Here is a 14,700-nt window from a genome sequence, read left to right as displayed (position 1 = left end):
TCCTATCTGGTGACGGGGTAAAATCCAGGCGATAAAGGGTAGGAAAAGAAGAACCCACAGAGTAGCAAAGACCAGCTACAGGGCTACTTTTCTTCCCTCTGGGAGCTCTCTTAACTCCCAACACATGATGTAGGGATGGCAACAGCTTGTATGGGATGAGTCCACAGTAGTAAGGACTCAGACTTCCTTCCCTTATTCCTTTTCCAGCCCTGGCCAGTGGGAGAAAGCAAACCATGTGGCTGCGTCTCTGCACCAGTGATTCTCCTTCCTTATCTGAGAGATCTACAGGTAGCCAGGTTTTCACTCCCTCTAGGACAGTGAGTTCCCTTTCTCTAGTAGCTGATTTGTGGCCAGTTTCAGTTTGTGAGCTTCTAGCCCTTCAAGATCATTCTTGCCTGCTCAACTAGGTGGGTTTAGCTCTGGAATTTTATCTCCAAGGACTGGAATGCCAACTCTTCACTTGGAGATGTTTAGGAGTCTATAGTAAGGCTGGGTCTCACCCGACACATGGAAGAAGGTCCAATAGACTGTGCAATCAGGGCAAGCACTGTCCCCTCAGTAAGAGCTATGTTAGGTCTTGTGTCCTCTATCTCCTCCCACCCACTTCCAGAATGTAATTTCAAAAACTAGCTAAGTTTGATCCTTAGACTCTCAAAAAGGAATTAAAAAAACCCCTAAACTAACTTTATTTTCCTGTGTAACAAAATTTGGCCACTCCTAGACTAAGGACGTTGGCCACTTCGTGGCACTGTAACTGTATTCTTCAATTAGATCTCTTTGGCTATAGTTTCGGACTCAGATTCTTTATACCCACGCCTTCAGGGCCTTGTTATTGGACCCTCATATCTGAGAGGGATTTCATATCTGTCTCACCAGATGGTGAAAAATATTGAGACAGGGTTTCTCTGTAACAAGCCTGGCTGTCCTGGAACTCATTTTGTACACAGGCCTGCCTCGGCCTCCCCAGTGCTTGGAATACAGGTGTGGGCTACCATGCCCCACTCACCAGACTCTTTCATATTATTCTTGCTCAATCTCTGGCTTCTCAACCACCAGCCACCCTTTGCTTTAATAACTCTGCTTCAGGAATCCAGAAAGCCTTCTAGGTTCTTACCATGAAAAGCCAAAGGGGGGGGGGGGACCTCCTGGCTCCTGCTTCTCTCTTTCCCTTATTTCTCCTCCTCCCTCCCTCTTCTCTACTATAGCTCAGCTCCCTCTACATTCTCTTGGTGATGAAACTTCACATACAGTGAACCTGGGTCAATGCTTGAAGTAGTTTCCACTAGCACCAAACAGCTCATTTCTTTAAGTCTATACAATGAGCTTCACTCTGACCTCGCTGCCTTCACATGTCCCTGAGATGTAAACATCCTACCTTGTCTCTGCTAAGAGTACACTCTGACTAAATGCAGTCCTGTTGTATGGTCTTTGAGTCTCTCTTCCCTGCTCCCCCTGCCACCCCCTTCCATGGGAAACAGGGTCTCTTGTAGCCCAGTCTGACCTCAAACTCACTAGGTTGATGACCTTGAACTTTTGATCCTCCTGCCTCCACCTCAGAAGTTACAGACCATGTGCCACCAGGACCTGACTCATTTATTCAGTGCTCTATGAACTCCAGGCAGACCCTTCTCTGAGCCACACCTCCAGCCCTGTTCTGAGTTACTGTTAGTGCTCACACTGTTTTCAGGTATTTGCTTTTCCTGGTCCAGCCTTTGCCTGAATCTATCATTTGTTATTACTTGATCCTCCTTTAGATACATGTATTCCATGTGTTTATCAAAGTCCCCACCAACGGGACTAAATTCAAGCTGTCCTGTGAATACGAAGAATACATAGAAGCTCAGCCTAACTCCTTTAATTTGTAAGATGCAGACAGGACTCTAGGACTGCAGAGTTAACTCAACAATTAAGAGCACTTGCTGCTTTGTATAGCACCCAGGTTTAGCTTCCAGCACTCACATGATGTTCACAACCATGAAGCTCAGCTCCAGGGTATCCAACCCTCTTCTGACCTCTGAGGGTAGTGAACACACATACATGCAGGCAAGCACTCTTACACATGAAACAACCACATCTAAAGAATTAGTTACGTTCCTGAGAATAAAAAGGTTAATTTCACATTATAAAAACAATGCCTCCAGGTAATTTAGGTTAGATATTCTAAAAGTTTAGCCAGGAACAGTATATTTTAGTACCATATTCTATCAAGATCTCGTTTGTAAAAAACAAGTGATCAGATGTGGCCTATGTCCAGGCATTTACTGCTTCAAAAGAAAAGCCTAAATTCTTCAGGATTTTATAAAAGAAAGTCAACAGAAGGGACAAGTGTGCGAGAGAGACAGAAAAGCTTGCATGTTCAGAAACGCGCATTTCTGATAAACAGAATAAACTCTGTGGGGGCAGTGAGATGGGTCAGTAAGTAAAGCTGCTTGCTGCCAAGCCTGATGACCTGAGTTCAATCTCTGTGGCCCACATGGTAAAAAGAGAGAATAGAATCCTTCAAGTTGTCCTTAGACCGACTGCCACATGTGTGCTGTGGTGCACATATGCGCACATACATAAATTTCAAAAGAAGTATAATAATAATAATACATTTTAAAAAGAAAAGACTTGTAATATACAAACAATTAGCACCTAATTTGTCTCAGGGAAGACAAGTGGTGTTATAAAACTTCCTACCCAACAAGATAGGGAGCTGTCCTCCTCAAACCTATTCAAACATGACCCACATACAGCCCAGGAGACAGAGCCAGGCCATGTCTCTTAACTGCTCCAGAACTCACCGTTTACCCCTAAGGGAGCTTCTCTCTCTCTCTCTCTCTCTCTCTCTCTCTCTCTCTCTCTCTGAGAATTCAGCAACTGTGTTTCTGTCCATAGTATACATTTTTTATTAAAACTCGTAATCAATTCTGGTCTGGTAAAAACTTTTATGCCCATTCCTTGGGCTCCTTATTTCTAGTACTACACCAAACATCACCATATATTAAAGACAAAACAAAACAAGGACTTCAGAGATGGTTCAGAAGGTACAAGTGCTCATTACCAAGGCTGACAATGGAGTTTGGTCCCCGGGACCAAATGACTCCTGCAAGTTGTCCACTGAGTTACTTCCACATGTGTGTGACATGCTACACACACACACACACACACACACACACACACACACACACACTGGAGGTGGGTAGAATATAAAAGCAAATAAATTTTTTGAGGGAACTTTTTAAGATAAGGTTTCTTCAGCTGTCCTAGAACTACTTCTGTAGACCAGGCTAGCCTTGATCTCACAGAGATCTGCCTGCTTCTGCCTCATGAGTGCAGGGATTAAAGGTGTACACCATCACTGCCCAGCTATAACAATAACAATAAAAAAATTTGTAATTCTTTTTTTTTTTTTTTCCCAAGATAGGGTTTCTCTGTGCAGCCCTGGCTGTCCTGGAACTCACTCTGTAGACCAGGCTGGCCTCAAACTCAGAAATCCGCCTGCCTCTGCCTCCCAAGTGCTGGGATTAAAGGCGTGCGCCACCACTACCCAGCAAAAGTTTGTAATTCTGAAGCCAGTGAAATTACTCTTCAGAGGCAAGGAAGAAAGCATTTTCAAGCAAAAAGTGAGGAAATTTATTCCAAACAGACCTTTAGGTCAGAAACTCAAACCCAAATAAAGGAAAGAGCATCATAAATATGTGGAGGCAAGATCTCTCTGACGAGATTAGATAGAGCCTCTTTCTGTCGAGATTAGATAGAGCCTCTCTCTCTGCCGTGATCAGGATCTAACCCAGGGTGATGATTGTTCTTAGTCTTTCTTTCTTTCTTATTTTTCTTTTCTTCCTTTTTTTTTTTTTTTTTTTTTTTGAGACAAGGTCTTGCTATATAGTCCATACTTCAGAGATAAAGGCAGAATATCAAGTCCAAGGTTAGTCTGAAATGCATAGGAAACGCAAAGAATATAAGATATGTCTTATAAGATGTGTCATGCTAACACTTAAAGAAAAGCTAAAGGAGGGCGGTGGTGGTGCGAGCCTTTAATCACTTACCGGACAGAGGCAGGCGATCTCTGAGTTGGAGGCCAGCTTGGTCTCTGAGTTCCGGGACAACCAGGACTACACGGAAAAACCCGGAATTGAAAACAAACAAGCAAACAAACAAACCCTACCGGTGTATTATATAATAAAGTTTTAACTCAAAAGTAGAGGAACCAGTCTTTAAGGTGAGTGTCCTTAGTATCAGAACATTGAAATTTATGAGACGAACATGACAGGATTGTTGGAGAGGCACATAAACCCCTAGGGAAAAAAAAGAGAGCCATGATTCCTGCCAGAAAAGGGCAGATCCAACGACTTAAAAAAATCAATCATTGATGCATCAACATCTAAGACTGCTCTATCCAACAACAAACTGTAGGTTGTTCTCAAGTTCACACAGACTAGAACCAAAAAAAATCACCTTCTGAGCCACAGAACACAACAAACTTAACCATCACAAGGTCAGTGGGTGCGGGGTGTGGGGGGTGCAGAGCCCCTCCCCCCAGCACATCAGCTTCTCAGTACCTGTGCACATTTGCTTGCCCAGTTCCAGGGCCTCACTGCATAGGCATTGATGACCACGTCACTGGTTGCTGTTGACTACCGCAGTCCCTAGCAGAGGCCTCAGTGCAGGTTTCAGGTCCACCCCTCCAACTGCATGGTTGGCTTCTGTGGTGACCAGACGTACTTGTCATGGAGAGACCGCATTAGCACAAACTCAGCTATGACTCGACAGGCTCATTAACCGAAGCTGCTGTTCTCATCCCTGATACTCATTATAAAGGTTTCTGTGCCACATACTTATTATCACAATGACACATATGGGAAGGGAGACGCCAAAGCTTTCCTCTACGCTCAGGACCAATATAAAGACGCTGCCTTTTAACATCACCCTGGGAGTCCCAGCTAGGACAAAAGAAGAAAAGGACATAAAAAACAAACAAACAAACAAACAAACAAAAAACAAAAACCACACAGAGTAGTAAAGAAAAATAAAGACACAGATTGGGAAGCAAAAATAGTGTCCTTGTCCATCAGTGATATAAAACAGAGCTGCAGGAAACTCAGGGAATCTACATAAAACTTGTGGAACTAATGTGCAATTATAGCAAGAATTTAGGATACAGTGCTAACAGATAAAAATTATTCACTTTCCTGTGTGCTATCAATAAGCAACTAGAATTTTTATAATTAAACCTATAATAAAATTTATATTTGCATCAAAAGGGACTATTTAGGTATAAATTTAATGAGATACATATACATGAAACATATGTATGAACTGTAACATTTATTTGTTTGCTGTGCATATGTGTGTATGTCTGTGGCATCTGTGTGCCAAAGTTTACATTTGGAAGTCTATTTTCTACTTTCCCCTCCTGGTTCCTGGGGACTAAACTCATGTCATCACCCTTGGCAACAACAGTCCCTTTACCTGCTCAGCCATCTTAACTTTCATCAAAATGTGTGTGTAAGTTTTGAGGGAAAGTACCAAACTAGGTAACTGATAACATAAAATCTAAGCAATATTGTTACACCCGGCATGTCAAAGTCTCATCCGATGTTCTGGAGACAATGACAAAATGGTTCTGAAGACGACGTGGAAGGTAAACGATCTACAGTAGTTACCACCACACTGAAGCAGAGCAGGCACAGTGCTCTACTTTCACATGTACGGTAGCAGAACCACAGACCCAAATGTAACAATATAAAGCTATAAAACTCCCTGAAACAACACAGAGAAAATCTAGGTAACCTTGATTTAGTTAAGAGCTTTTAGAAGTAATCCCAAAAGCATGACCCACATAGGAAGAACCTGAGAAGAAAGAACGAGCAGGGCCCTGGCTGCCCACTCAGCTCAGATAAGGAAAGAGAACTCCCTTCTGGGGGAGAGGGGACAGAAAATAAAACAAAGATAAAAAACAAAATAAACTGAATAAAAACCAAAGTAACAATTCTGAGAACCTATCCTCTTTATTGACTGTCCTCAAAGTCCAGGCACCCCTCCAGTGCCAGCACGGCCTAACACCACGCTACAGCGGCCTACCTCTGACTGACCATTTTACACTTTGACAATCAGCACTTAACAGACACTTCATGCCTGGACCCTGACCTCCAAAGAAAGGGGACAAAACAGTCCTTAGCGAACACCAACCAAAGAGTGGGAAGGAGACAAAGACCCTGCCAGGCCAAAAAGGTAGAATTTCCAGTCACCATTTCATACATACTTCCAAGACACTATGAAACATAGGGGATATGGAACACTGACCCCATTTTCCTGGCAGGCTATACATGGTGGCTCATAACTGTTTTTAACTCCAGGTTATCCAATAACCTCTTTGGCCCTGGTGGGCATTAGGCATGCACAGATATACATGCAGGCAAAAACACTACACACGTAAAATAAATTAAAAAATAAAACTGAAACTATCCATGGCTAGGAACACTGTTGGGACAGCATGTGTGTGGCATAGGCAAAGCCACTGGTTTTGCCTCAATTAATCAACCAACAAGAAATAAGCCTTTGCTCTGCCAAAGCCTGCTGTTAAGGGAACATGCAGATCAGACTGGGAGAAGGTCTATCTTTGTAAAACACAAAGTTTACAACTGACATAACTGAATTACACAAGGAACTTATAAAACTCAACAAAAGGGAAAGAACAACTTAATAAAATGGGCCTGAGAGGAGGCTGAGAGATGGCTCAGTGGTTAAGGGCACTGACTGCTCTTCCAGAGGTCCTGAGTTCAATTCCCAGCAACCACATGGTGGTTCACGACCATCTGTAATGGGCTCTGATGCCCTCTTCTGGCCTGCAGGTGTACATACAGATAGAGCACTCATATACATAAAATAAATACATAAATCTTTAAGGAGCATGAGAACCAGAGTTTGATGGCCAGAACCCACATAAAAACAAAAACAACCAAACACATACATACAGAGCTAAGTGAAGGAAGCTGACTAAAGAACTGGCCATTCTATCCCTTAATAGAGGGGAGGTGAACAGGTAGACAATGAAATCAATCCTGCTTGAAACTCCATGGGTGATACATAACGCATCACATATTAAAAAAAAATCTGGGCTGTACGTTGGGTCAGTGGTTAAGACAGACTATGGTTCAATTCCCAGCACCCACATGGCAGCTCATAACTATAACCCCAGTTCCTAGTGATCCAATGAACGCCCTCTTCTGGCTTCATTGGACACTGGACACATGGTGCATATACATTCATGCAGGCAAAAATCATCATATCCATAAAATAATAAAATAAACCTTAAAAAAAGTGCAAACCAGGCATGTGATATGGCACTCAGGAGGTGTTGATGGCATCCCAATATATACATATATATATATATATATATATATATATATATATATATATATATAATTATATATATACACACACACACATATATATAATACACACATATATATATAATATGTATATATAATATATAATATAATATAATATATTATATATATATATATAATCTCCTTACTTTGTGTCATAAACACAAACCCAAAGGCTACTGAGGGTACTTGATGACAAACCTGATGACCTGCTCAATTTTCAGAACTTACATTCTCTGTTTCCTTAAAGAAGATGAGAGAATCACTTGGAAGCTCTCTTGAGTCAGCTAGCTTAAAGTATGCAGTATGGCTGAACGAGAGACCCTGCCTTAATAACTAAGTATTCAGAGAATTGACGCCCAAGAGTTGTCTTCTGATTTCCACACAAGCACTATGGCATGTATCCCCCCCCCCTCCAAATACAAATATAACTTCTAAAAGTAGGACGAGCAGTGGCAGTCAGGAGGACAAGCAGGCAACGGCAGATAACATTTCCTAACAGGCCACAGAAAAACACACATATTCTGGGACTCAACGAGAAGTGAGGGTTTGAAGACCAGAGGCACCCTGTCTGAGAAGGAGAATCTGCCACACTTTTGGAGGGCAGTCAAGCCTATGGGCCACAAATAAAAGGACTGGCTAATAAGAAGTAATGAATAAACATATGGACAGTCATCTTCAGTCTTCATTTAAAACTAAAAAGTGACCAAGGCAACCCTACTCCAGTAAAGGAATCCATCTGAGAAGGGACCAGCCAGAGCAAGAAACCAACAGTGGTGTGCTGACAGGTCAGGGGTCCAAGGTGGAGTCCTCCCTCTCAAGAGCTGCTCAGAACTTCCTGCTTTCCTCTGGACTCACTGACAGAGAAGGGACACAGGCATAGACTATGTGACCCCTGTCTGCCATCCCATTCCCAGGCTGAGATCTCAAGCTCAAACTTCCCTAGGGCCTTGAAGGGTCCTCATCACTGGGAAACAAGACTTGCCCCCAGGGCCATGTCCCTTAGGCTACCGTCCACAGACTCTCCCATCAAGGCTAACTGGCTTTTTGAGATGACTGTCCCTGATCTTGCATCACTGCTCACCTTTCCCACACTACCCTCCACTGAGTTCCAACCCTCCACCCTATCACAACTGGACACAGTCACCTTTCCCCACACAGCCCAGAGCCCTATGCCCTCCTAAGCTCTTCTGGAAAGAGCCAGCTGCCTCCCTCAGCCAGTCCCTCACACTCTCAGATCTCATACCCCAATTTTAGGATGAGTTCTTTTCAAAGCCCCATGGTGGTACCTGAATACATCTTATACCCAATTCCACCACAGCAGCCCGTGTCCCAGGACTTGGCTCCTGTAGGGGAAGAGGGACCATCCTCCTCAGTGTCCAGGCCTAGCTCTTGTCTTCTGCCCTGGATACTCTTTTCCTTCTTGGGTTCCAGCCTAGTACCTCTGACTACTGTAGTCCTTCCTCTTTGTCTCCTGGTAGCTCTTGGCACTGTTCCTACGCAGCAGAGGGCAATCCTCTACTTCACCAAGTGGTGCTGTGTAAACCAACACATCCTTTTCCAACACACCAAGACAGAACAAACAATAACACTCCACATCGGAAACCTGAGCCTTTAGATCAAAGAACACACAAGACAAGTGTGACAAGATCCACACCAGATGTAAGAGGTGGCATTCTACATACTCAAGGCCAAAAGAACTCTTACTACTCTGTAAGAAGGAGCAAGTCATGTATAAGCTAACTAAAGTCTAACTGGCATCAGAAACAGATACAGAATAATTCCTTCAAATCAGACTGGAAATGTTCTTTTAAATTCAAGGGAAACCAAATTAAAAAAACAAAACCTCTGTCAATCACAAACTGGTGTTCTGTCAAAACTGCAATAGAACACAAACTTCAAAAAGTAAAAAAATTACCAGATATTGAACATGGTGGCATATGCCTTTAATCTCAGAGGTCAGGAGGCAGGGCAGGTGGATCTCTGTTGGAGCCTAGCAAACCTCTACATAACAAGTTACAGAGCAAGCAGTGAGAATCTTCTCAAAATCAAACAAAAAGGCTGGAGATATGGTTAGGTGGTTAGGAGCACTTGCTGCTCTTCAGAATAATGGTTCAAGTCCCCGTCCAGTGCCCTCTTCTGGTCCCTGCTGACACCAGCAGACATAGATTCATGAGTAAAATAAACTTAGCCAGGCGGTGGTGCATGCCTTTAAAAAAACAACCCCAAAGAATTAAAACAACAACAATAAAAGCCACTAGATATTTCCAAAAAGGACAAACTTGGATACTTACACAGTGGTGAATAAAGTAACCAGCAGAATATAATTTTAAAACTAAATATATAATAGTTACTTGACAATGTAAAAAAAACAAGCAATACAAACCAAGACCCTGAACTATCTGACCTAGGGAGGCTTTAGCTGATCAGTTATAGACATTCACAGAAAGATGAATGCTGAATGCATATATTCATACAGTCCTGTTTTGTTTCTTCCTTTCTGAGACAGGGTCTCATGTAGCCCAGTAAGGTCTTGAAATCTTGAATTTCTTGTTTTCCAGTCCTGAAGGCATGTATACCACCACACCCAGAATTAAATGTTTGTTTTTAAAACAAAGTAACAAACTGGGTGTGGTGGCTCCTACTTGCGACACTAATGCTCTAGGGTCAGAGCAGGAGGACTGCTGAGTTTGAGGTCTCCAAGCCAGATAAAGCTGCAGTGGGAGGCCATCTACAAAACCAAGCAGTCATAGTGACAACAAAAAGGGAGCGGCTAAAAATAAAATTCCCAACTTATTGATAATGATAAGTAGATTAAAGTCCTTTATAAAACAACTTTTAAGTTCAGTTAAAATTTATCTATAAAATTAAAAGACCTATGAAATTAAGAGTGTGGAGAAGTAATATTCAGGTGGGTTTGGTGGCTCAAGCCTATCTTTCCAGCACTTGGGAGGGGAAGGGGAAGGCAGGAGGATCAGTAGTTCAAGGCCAGACTTGGCTACACTGTAAGAGGGAGGGAGAAAGGGAGGAGGAAGGAGGGAAAGCCTTGAACTGGGAGCAGTGACTAAGTCTGGAGACTCCAATTACTGAGGGAACCCAAGGCTGAAGCAGAACAGAATGCTGGAATGAAGCCTGAGCTACGGCTGAAGCTCAGCAAAGGAGGTCTTTAACCGGGAGAAAGGGTTGCTGCGTTAATGATCAGGAAAATGCACACATTGAGCACGGTTTTCAAGTCAACAGCAAAAGCTGACAGATACAGGCAAGTGTGGTGGTACAGGTATGTAATACTAGTACTTGGGAGGTTGAGGCTGGAGGATAACCACAAGTTCAAGGCTAGCCTGGGCTACATGGTCAGACCCTGTATGAAAAGACTTAACCAAAACCAATAACTTGACGACACATAGGAAGAAATAGGCACCTCTGAAATTGCAGTAAGAGTGTGCCTCACCTTTCTAGAAATCAGCTGACTGAGTACAAGAAGTTAGGCAACAATCTGCTGACTCATACCAGGGAGATTTCAGTCTCAGCTCAGGCAAAGAACAATGTAACCAGCGAGGGTACACACACTTCTGAACCCAAGTCAAAAGTAGACACTTGTCCACAAGTCTGATGACCCAAGTGCAAACCACTATGCCAGCCACAATGAAATCTCAATATTTCAAAAAGCAGGCGTAAAGACAGTATAGCACTAACCTCATAATAATAGAATCTAAAGTAACTGCAAAACATAACTCCCCTCTACCAACCTATTTCCTTCAGAGCCCATCACCATGATTCAAATAGCTCCAGGAGTAAAGAGGACTCAAGGCTGAGTTGACCAAACATTGGTGACCAATGAGTGCAGCATATAGCAAGTCCAGAATGGGCCACAGGGAGAAAGGGACTCAGGCTTCAGCTTAGGAAACTTTGCAGAAGCCAGAAGTAAAACCAAAGCAAGGAGAAAGTAGCAATATAGTAATAATGAAAACGGCAACAATGTAAATACTGTGGGCCATTCAGAAAGTTCTGGATTAGCAGTCACAGCAGAAGAACACCAAAAGCAACATCAGGGCTAAGATTTACAAAAGCAGTACACCCAGATCAGCTTGTGACTGAGGCTGTTCTTCCCAGGGTCACTGACAAACCACAGGCTTCACTATCTCCACTGAGGTCCAGGAGACCCTGAAGCTTTTGCTCTAGCAGCCAGGTCGCTCCATCATACTGACACTGGCAAATGCTGACACAGATAAAGTGGATGCAGTCAGAAAAGTTTCCCATATGTACTGAACACTATCCACACTGTCCTTACTCTCAAGAAATACTCAGAAATCAAAATCTCTTTTGCTCTCTCTCTCTCTTTTTGTTGTTGTTGTTTTTTTTTTTTTTTTTTTTTTTGGAGACATGAGCCTCATCATCCAGCCTTAGCTGAACTTGAACTGTGGAGCAGGTTGGCCTTGAAATCACAGATCCACCTGCCTCTGCTGTCTGGGCACTGGGATTAAAGGTGTGGGTCAGCACACCAGGCTATTTGCAATGATAAACCTTCATGCCCTGCTCTTGTGACAAGGTCTGCTGCTGCACTCCGAGCACTGAGAGCACAGGAAATGTGTAGCCCAGAGAAAGCTGACCCACGGCAGGAAAACCTCTCCCAATTAGGGTAAGGAAGGCATGGGAGTGTCTTGGCTAAGTACTGACCGTGGCTGGGGGGCAGCAGGCCACTTAGGTAGGGGAGGTAGGGGAGACTTGCTCTTCTCAGCTCGTCCAGCTTCTCCCGCAGCTTGCGAACCTGGCTGTCAGATCGGCTGACCCTCTGCCGAAGGCTCTTTAGCTCTCCATTCTTCTTTTCAACCTGCTCCCGCAGGCAGCATACCTGACTCTTGTTCTGCCGAGCTGAGAAGCAGTAGGAGTGCAGGGAGTCGATGAGCTTGCAGGCCCCTGAGGCCGACAGGATGACCTCATTGATGGACATGGGATTGGCATCACTGTGCTCACTCTGCACGGCCTCTGCTGCTGGCTTGGGGGTTACATCAGTTGGAGGGGCGGAGGGGCTCTGGGAAGCCTTTTGAGGAGTTGCTGTGAGTGAGGAACTTGGGGGACTCTGAGCCACGCTATTCCCACTGCACCTTGGCTCTATATCTTTCTTCAGCCTCTTTCGGTCCATGGGCTCACGAGGGACAGATGGCCTCTCTCGAGTGTGCTTGGAGGAGAAACTGTATGAATGAAGTGAGCCAATGAACTTGCACGCTCCAGATCCTGGGGGTGTGAAGTCATCCATAGAAATGCCGCTCTTGTCTGCTCCGCCTGTGTCTGCAGAGGAAGAAGCCTTCTGGTGGTCAGCCTCTTTAGCTGCCACTTGTGCCTCTTCCTGGCCTCCGGCCAATGGGGCAGCCTGGTCATCTCCTGGAGTTCTTTCCAGAGACTGACCCTGCTCCTGGCTGACAGCACCTGGGGTGGCCTTGGGGGCTGCATCACCTTGTGGAGAAGCTCGCTTCAACCTTCGGGACTCTGGCTTGGCCATCAAGTTATCACTTGAAGACAGTGAAGAGCCTATGGTTCCTTTCCCTGTTGCTGCACTTGTGTGGCCCCTCATGGCCCCTGTGGTCTTTCTCCTAGCATGGCCATGTCCTCCAGGCCCCCTCTTCTTCTCTGACAGGTGGAAAATAGAGGGCACAGCTGTGGGCTTCAGCAGGCGATGCTGGTCCTCCAGCCTTTTGGAGAAGCTGTCTTTGGTAAAATGCTCACTACAGAGGAATGAATACTTAGTTGGGGTCCAATTATCCCTCTGAACAGCTTTTAACCACTGGATCAGTCGTTTGGAGTCCTTTAGGGGAAACCTGCAGGACAAATGACAAAGTACTTAGAAATATTGAGATGCTTTCTCCTAAAACTATCATCAATAAAAGCAAGTCAAGTATTTCTGCAAAGCAGCCAAATCTGTACTGATGTTATCTGCTTAGAACCTAGTCACTACTGAAATGGAAACGAAAAAGTCCTACTATATATATTTTAGGACACTGACTCTATCTATAGGGATAGAGGAATGAGGGATATTTGTTGGAGTGATGTTTTTGTGCACTGTGTAGAGATTATCTTTGCATTATTAAAATGCTAATTTATGTGCTGACAAAGATCAGATTACAGGCCTGACTTTGGTATTGTCATTATTATGAAGCATGCCCTGCCTTAGTATTTTGTAAACATTACTCTCAATAACCTTCTGGTTGGTCAAATAAAGAGCTGAACAGCCAATAGCTGGGCTGGAAAGTTAAGGTGCAACTTCCGGGCTGAAATTCAGAGTCTCAGGTAGGAATCTGAGGCTGAGTTGCATCCTGACACAGATGAAGAATCAGATGGCAGGATGACACTAAGATGGACAGGTACTGGGTCACGTCGAGAATGTAGGCTGGGCTAGTGTTGTCCAGTTAGAATAACTGAGAATCTGCCCAGCTAGAGTCCCCAAAGCCTATAATAAATATAGTAAGTCTCCGTGTCCTTATTCAGAGCAAGGGTGGGCACAGAAAGTCCATTAGGGTTACAGATATTACTTATAGGTATGGCAAATGACCCTGGGCACAAAGAATACTCAGAGACAGCAGGTAGAATCCAGACAAGAAATAGCTTTCACAAGTGGACCACTGACCACATCATCTGGTACCTGAAAAGTATGTTTCTGCCTGCTAGAAGCCAGGCAATAGAGCTGGGAGCAAGAGACCAGGAGAGATCTGAGAGGCCCAGCTAAATGCCAACCACAGCTGAGGCTCAAGTAGCTAAGGGTATAGGAAACAGCTTTAGCATAAAGACCCAAAAGCTTTAGCCAGACATAATGGTGTACAACTGTGCTACCAGTTACTCTGAGGTAGGAGGATCACAAGTTTAACATCTGCCTAGTTACAGTCCAAGGCCTATGGGGCAGAGTTCAGTGTCATCCTTAGCTACATATGAGGTCAGTCTGTTGAGATTTTTGTCTCAAAACAAGAGAAACAAAAGAGCAGGGAGTATAGCTTCCTGATAAGGGTGCCTTGTACGCCTCGCCTAGGTAATTCTCTTAGTAGGCAGCAAAACTTTCTTTAGGAGCCAGGGTAAACCTTTGGGAAGTTATACTGAGTGAGCCGGTCATAGGCCAGTCTGGTCTACAAGTGAATTCCAGAACAGTCAGGGCTATAGAGAGAGACCCTGACTCAAACGAAAAAAAAAACAGTTGTTCGTGGTGGCATGGTAGCTCATGCCTGTATTTCCCCCGCACTTGGAAGGCAGAGGAAGGAGGACTTCCACAAGTTTGAGGCCAGCAGACTATAACAATGAGATGTAGGCCAACAAGGCAATTCAATGAGACCTTGTCTCAAAACAC

The 14,700-nt window shown here is 44.0% G+C and overlaps 1 protein-coding gene across 1 annotated transcript in view; it reads right to left on the bottom strand.

Moving 5' to 3' along the window:
- Thap4 (THAP domain containing 4) overlaps positions 1 to 14,700 on the bottom strand; it is a 43,497-nt gene that overhangs the window by 27,240 nt on the left and 1,557 nt on the right. Inside the window, exon 2 of the mRNA XM_034521891.2 lies at positions 12,048 to 13,186. Within this exon, the coding sequence (XP_034377782.1) occupies positions 12,048 to 13,186 (1,139 nt within the window). The remainder of the gene's footprint in view (positions 1 to 12,047; positions 13,187 to 14,700) is intronic.

The sequence above is a fragment of the Arvicanthis niloticus genome, chromosome 17 (assembly GCF_011762505.2).
Source record: "Arvicanthis niloticus isolate mArvNil1 chromosome 17, mArvNil1.pat.X, whole genome shotgun sequence".
NCBI classification, from domain to species: domain Eukaryota; kingdom Metazoa; phylum Chordata; class Mammalia; order Rodentia; family Muridae; genus Arvicanthis; species Arvicanthis niloticus.
The sequence above is the reverse complement of the archived record's forward strand: the minus strand, read 5'-3'. Positions and strand labels throughout refer to the sequence as shown.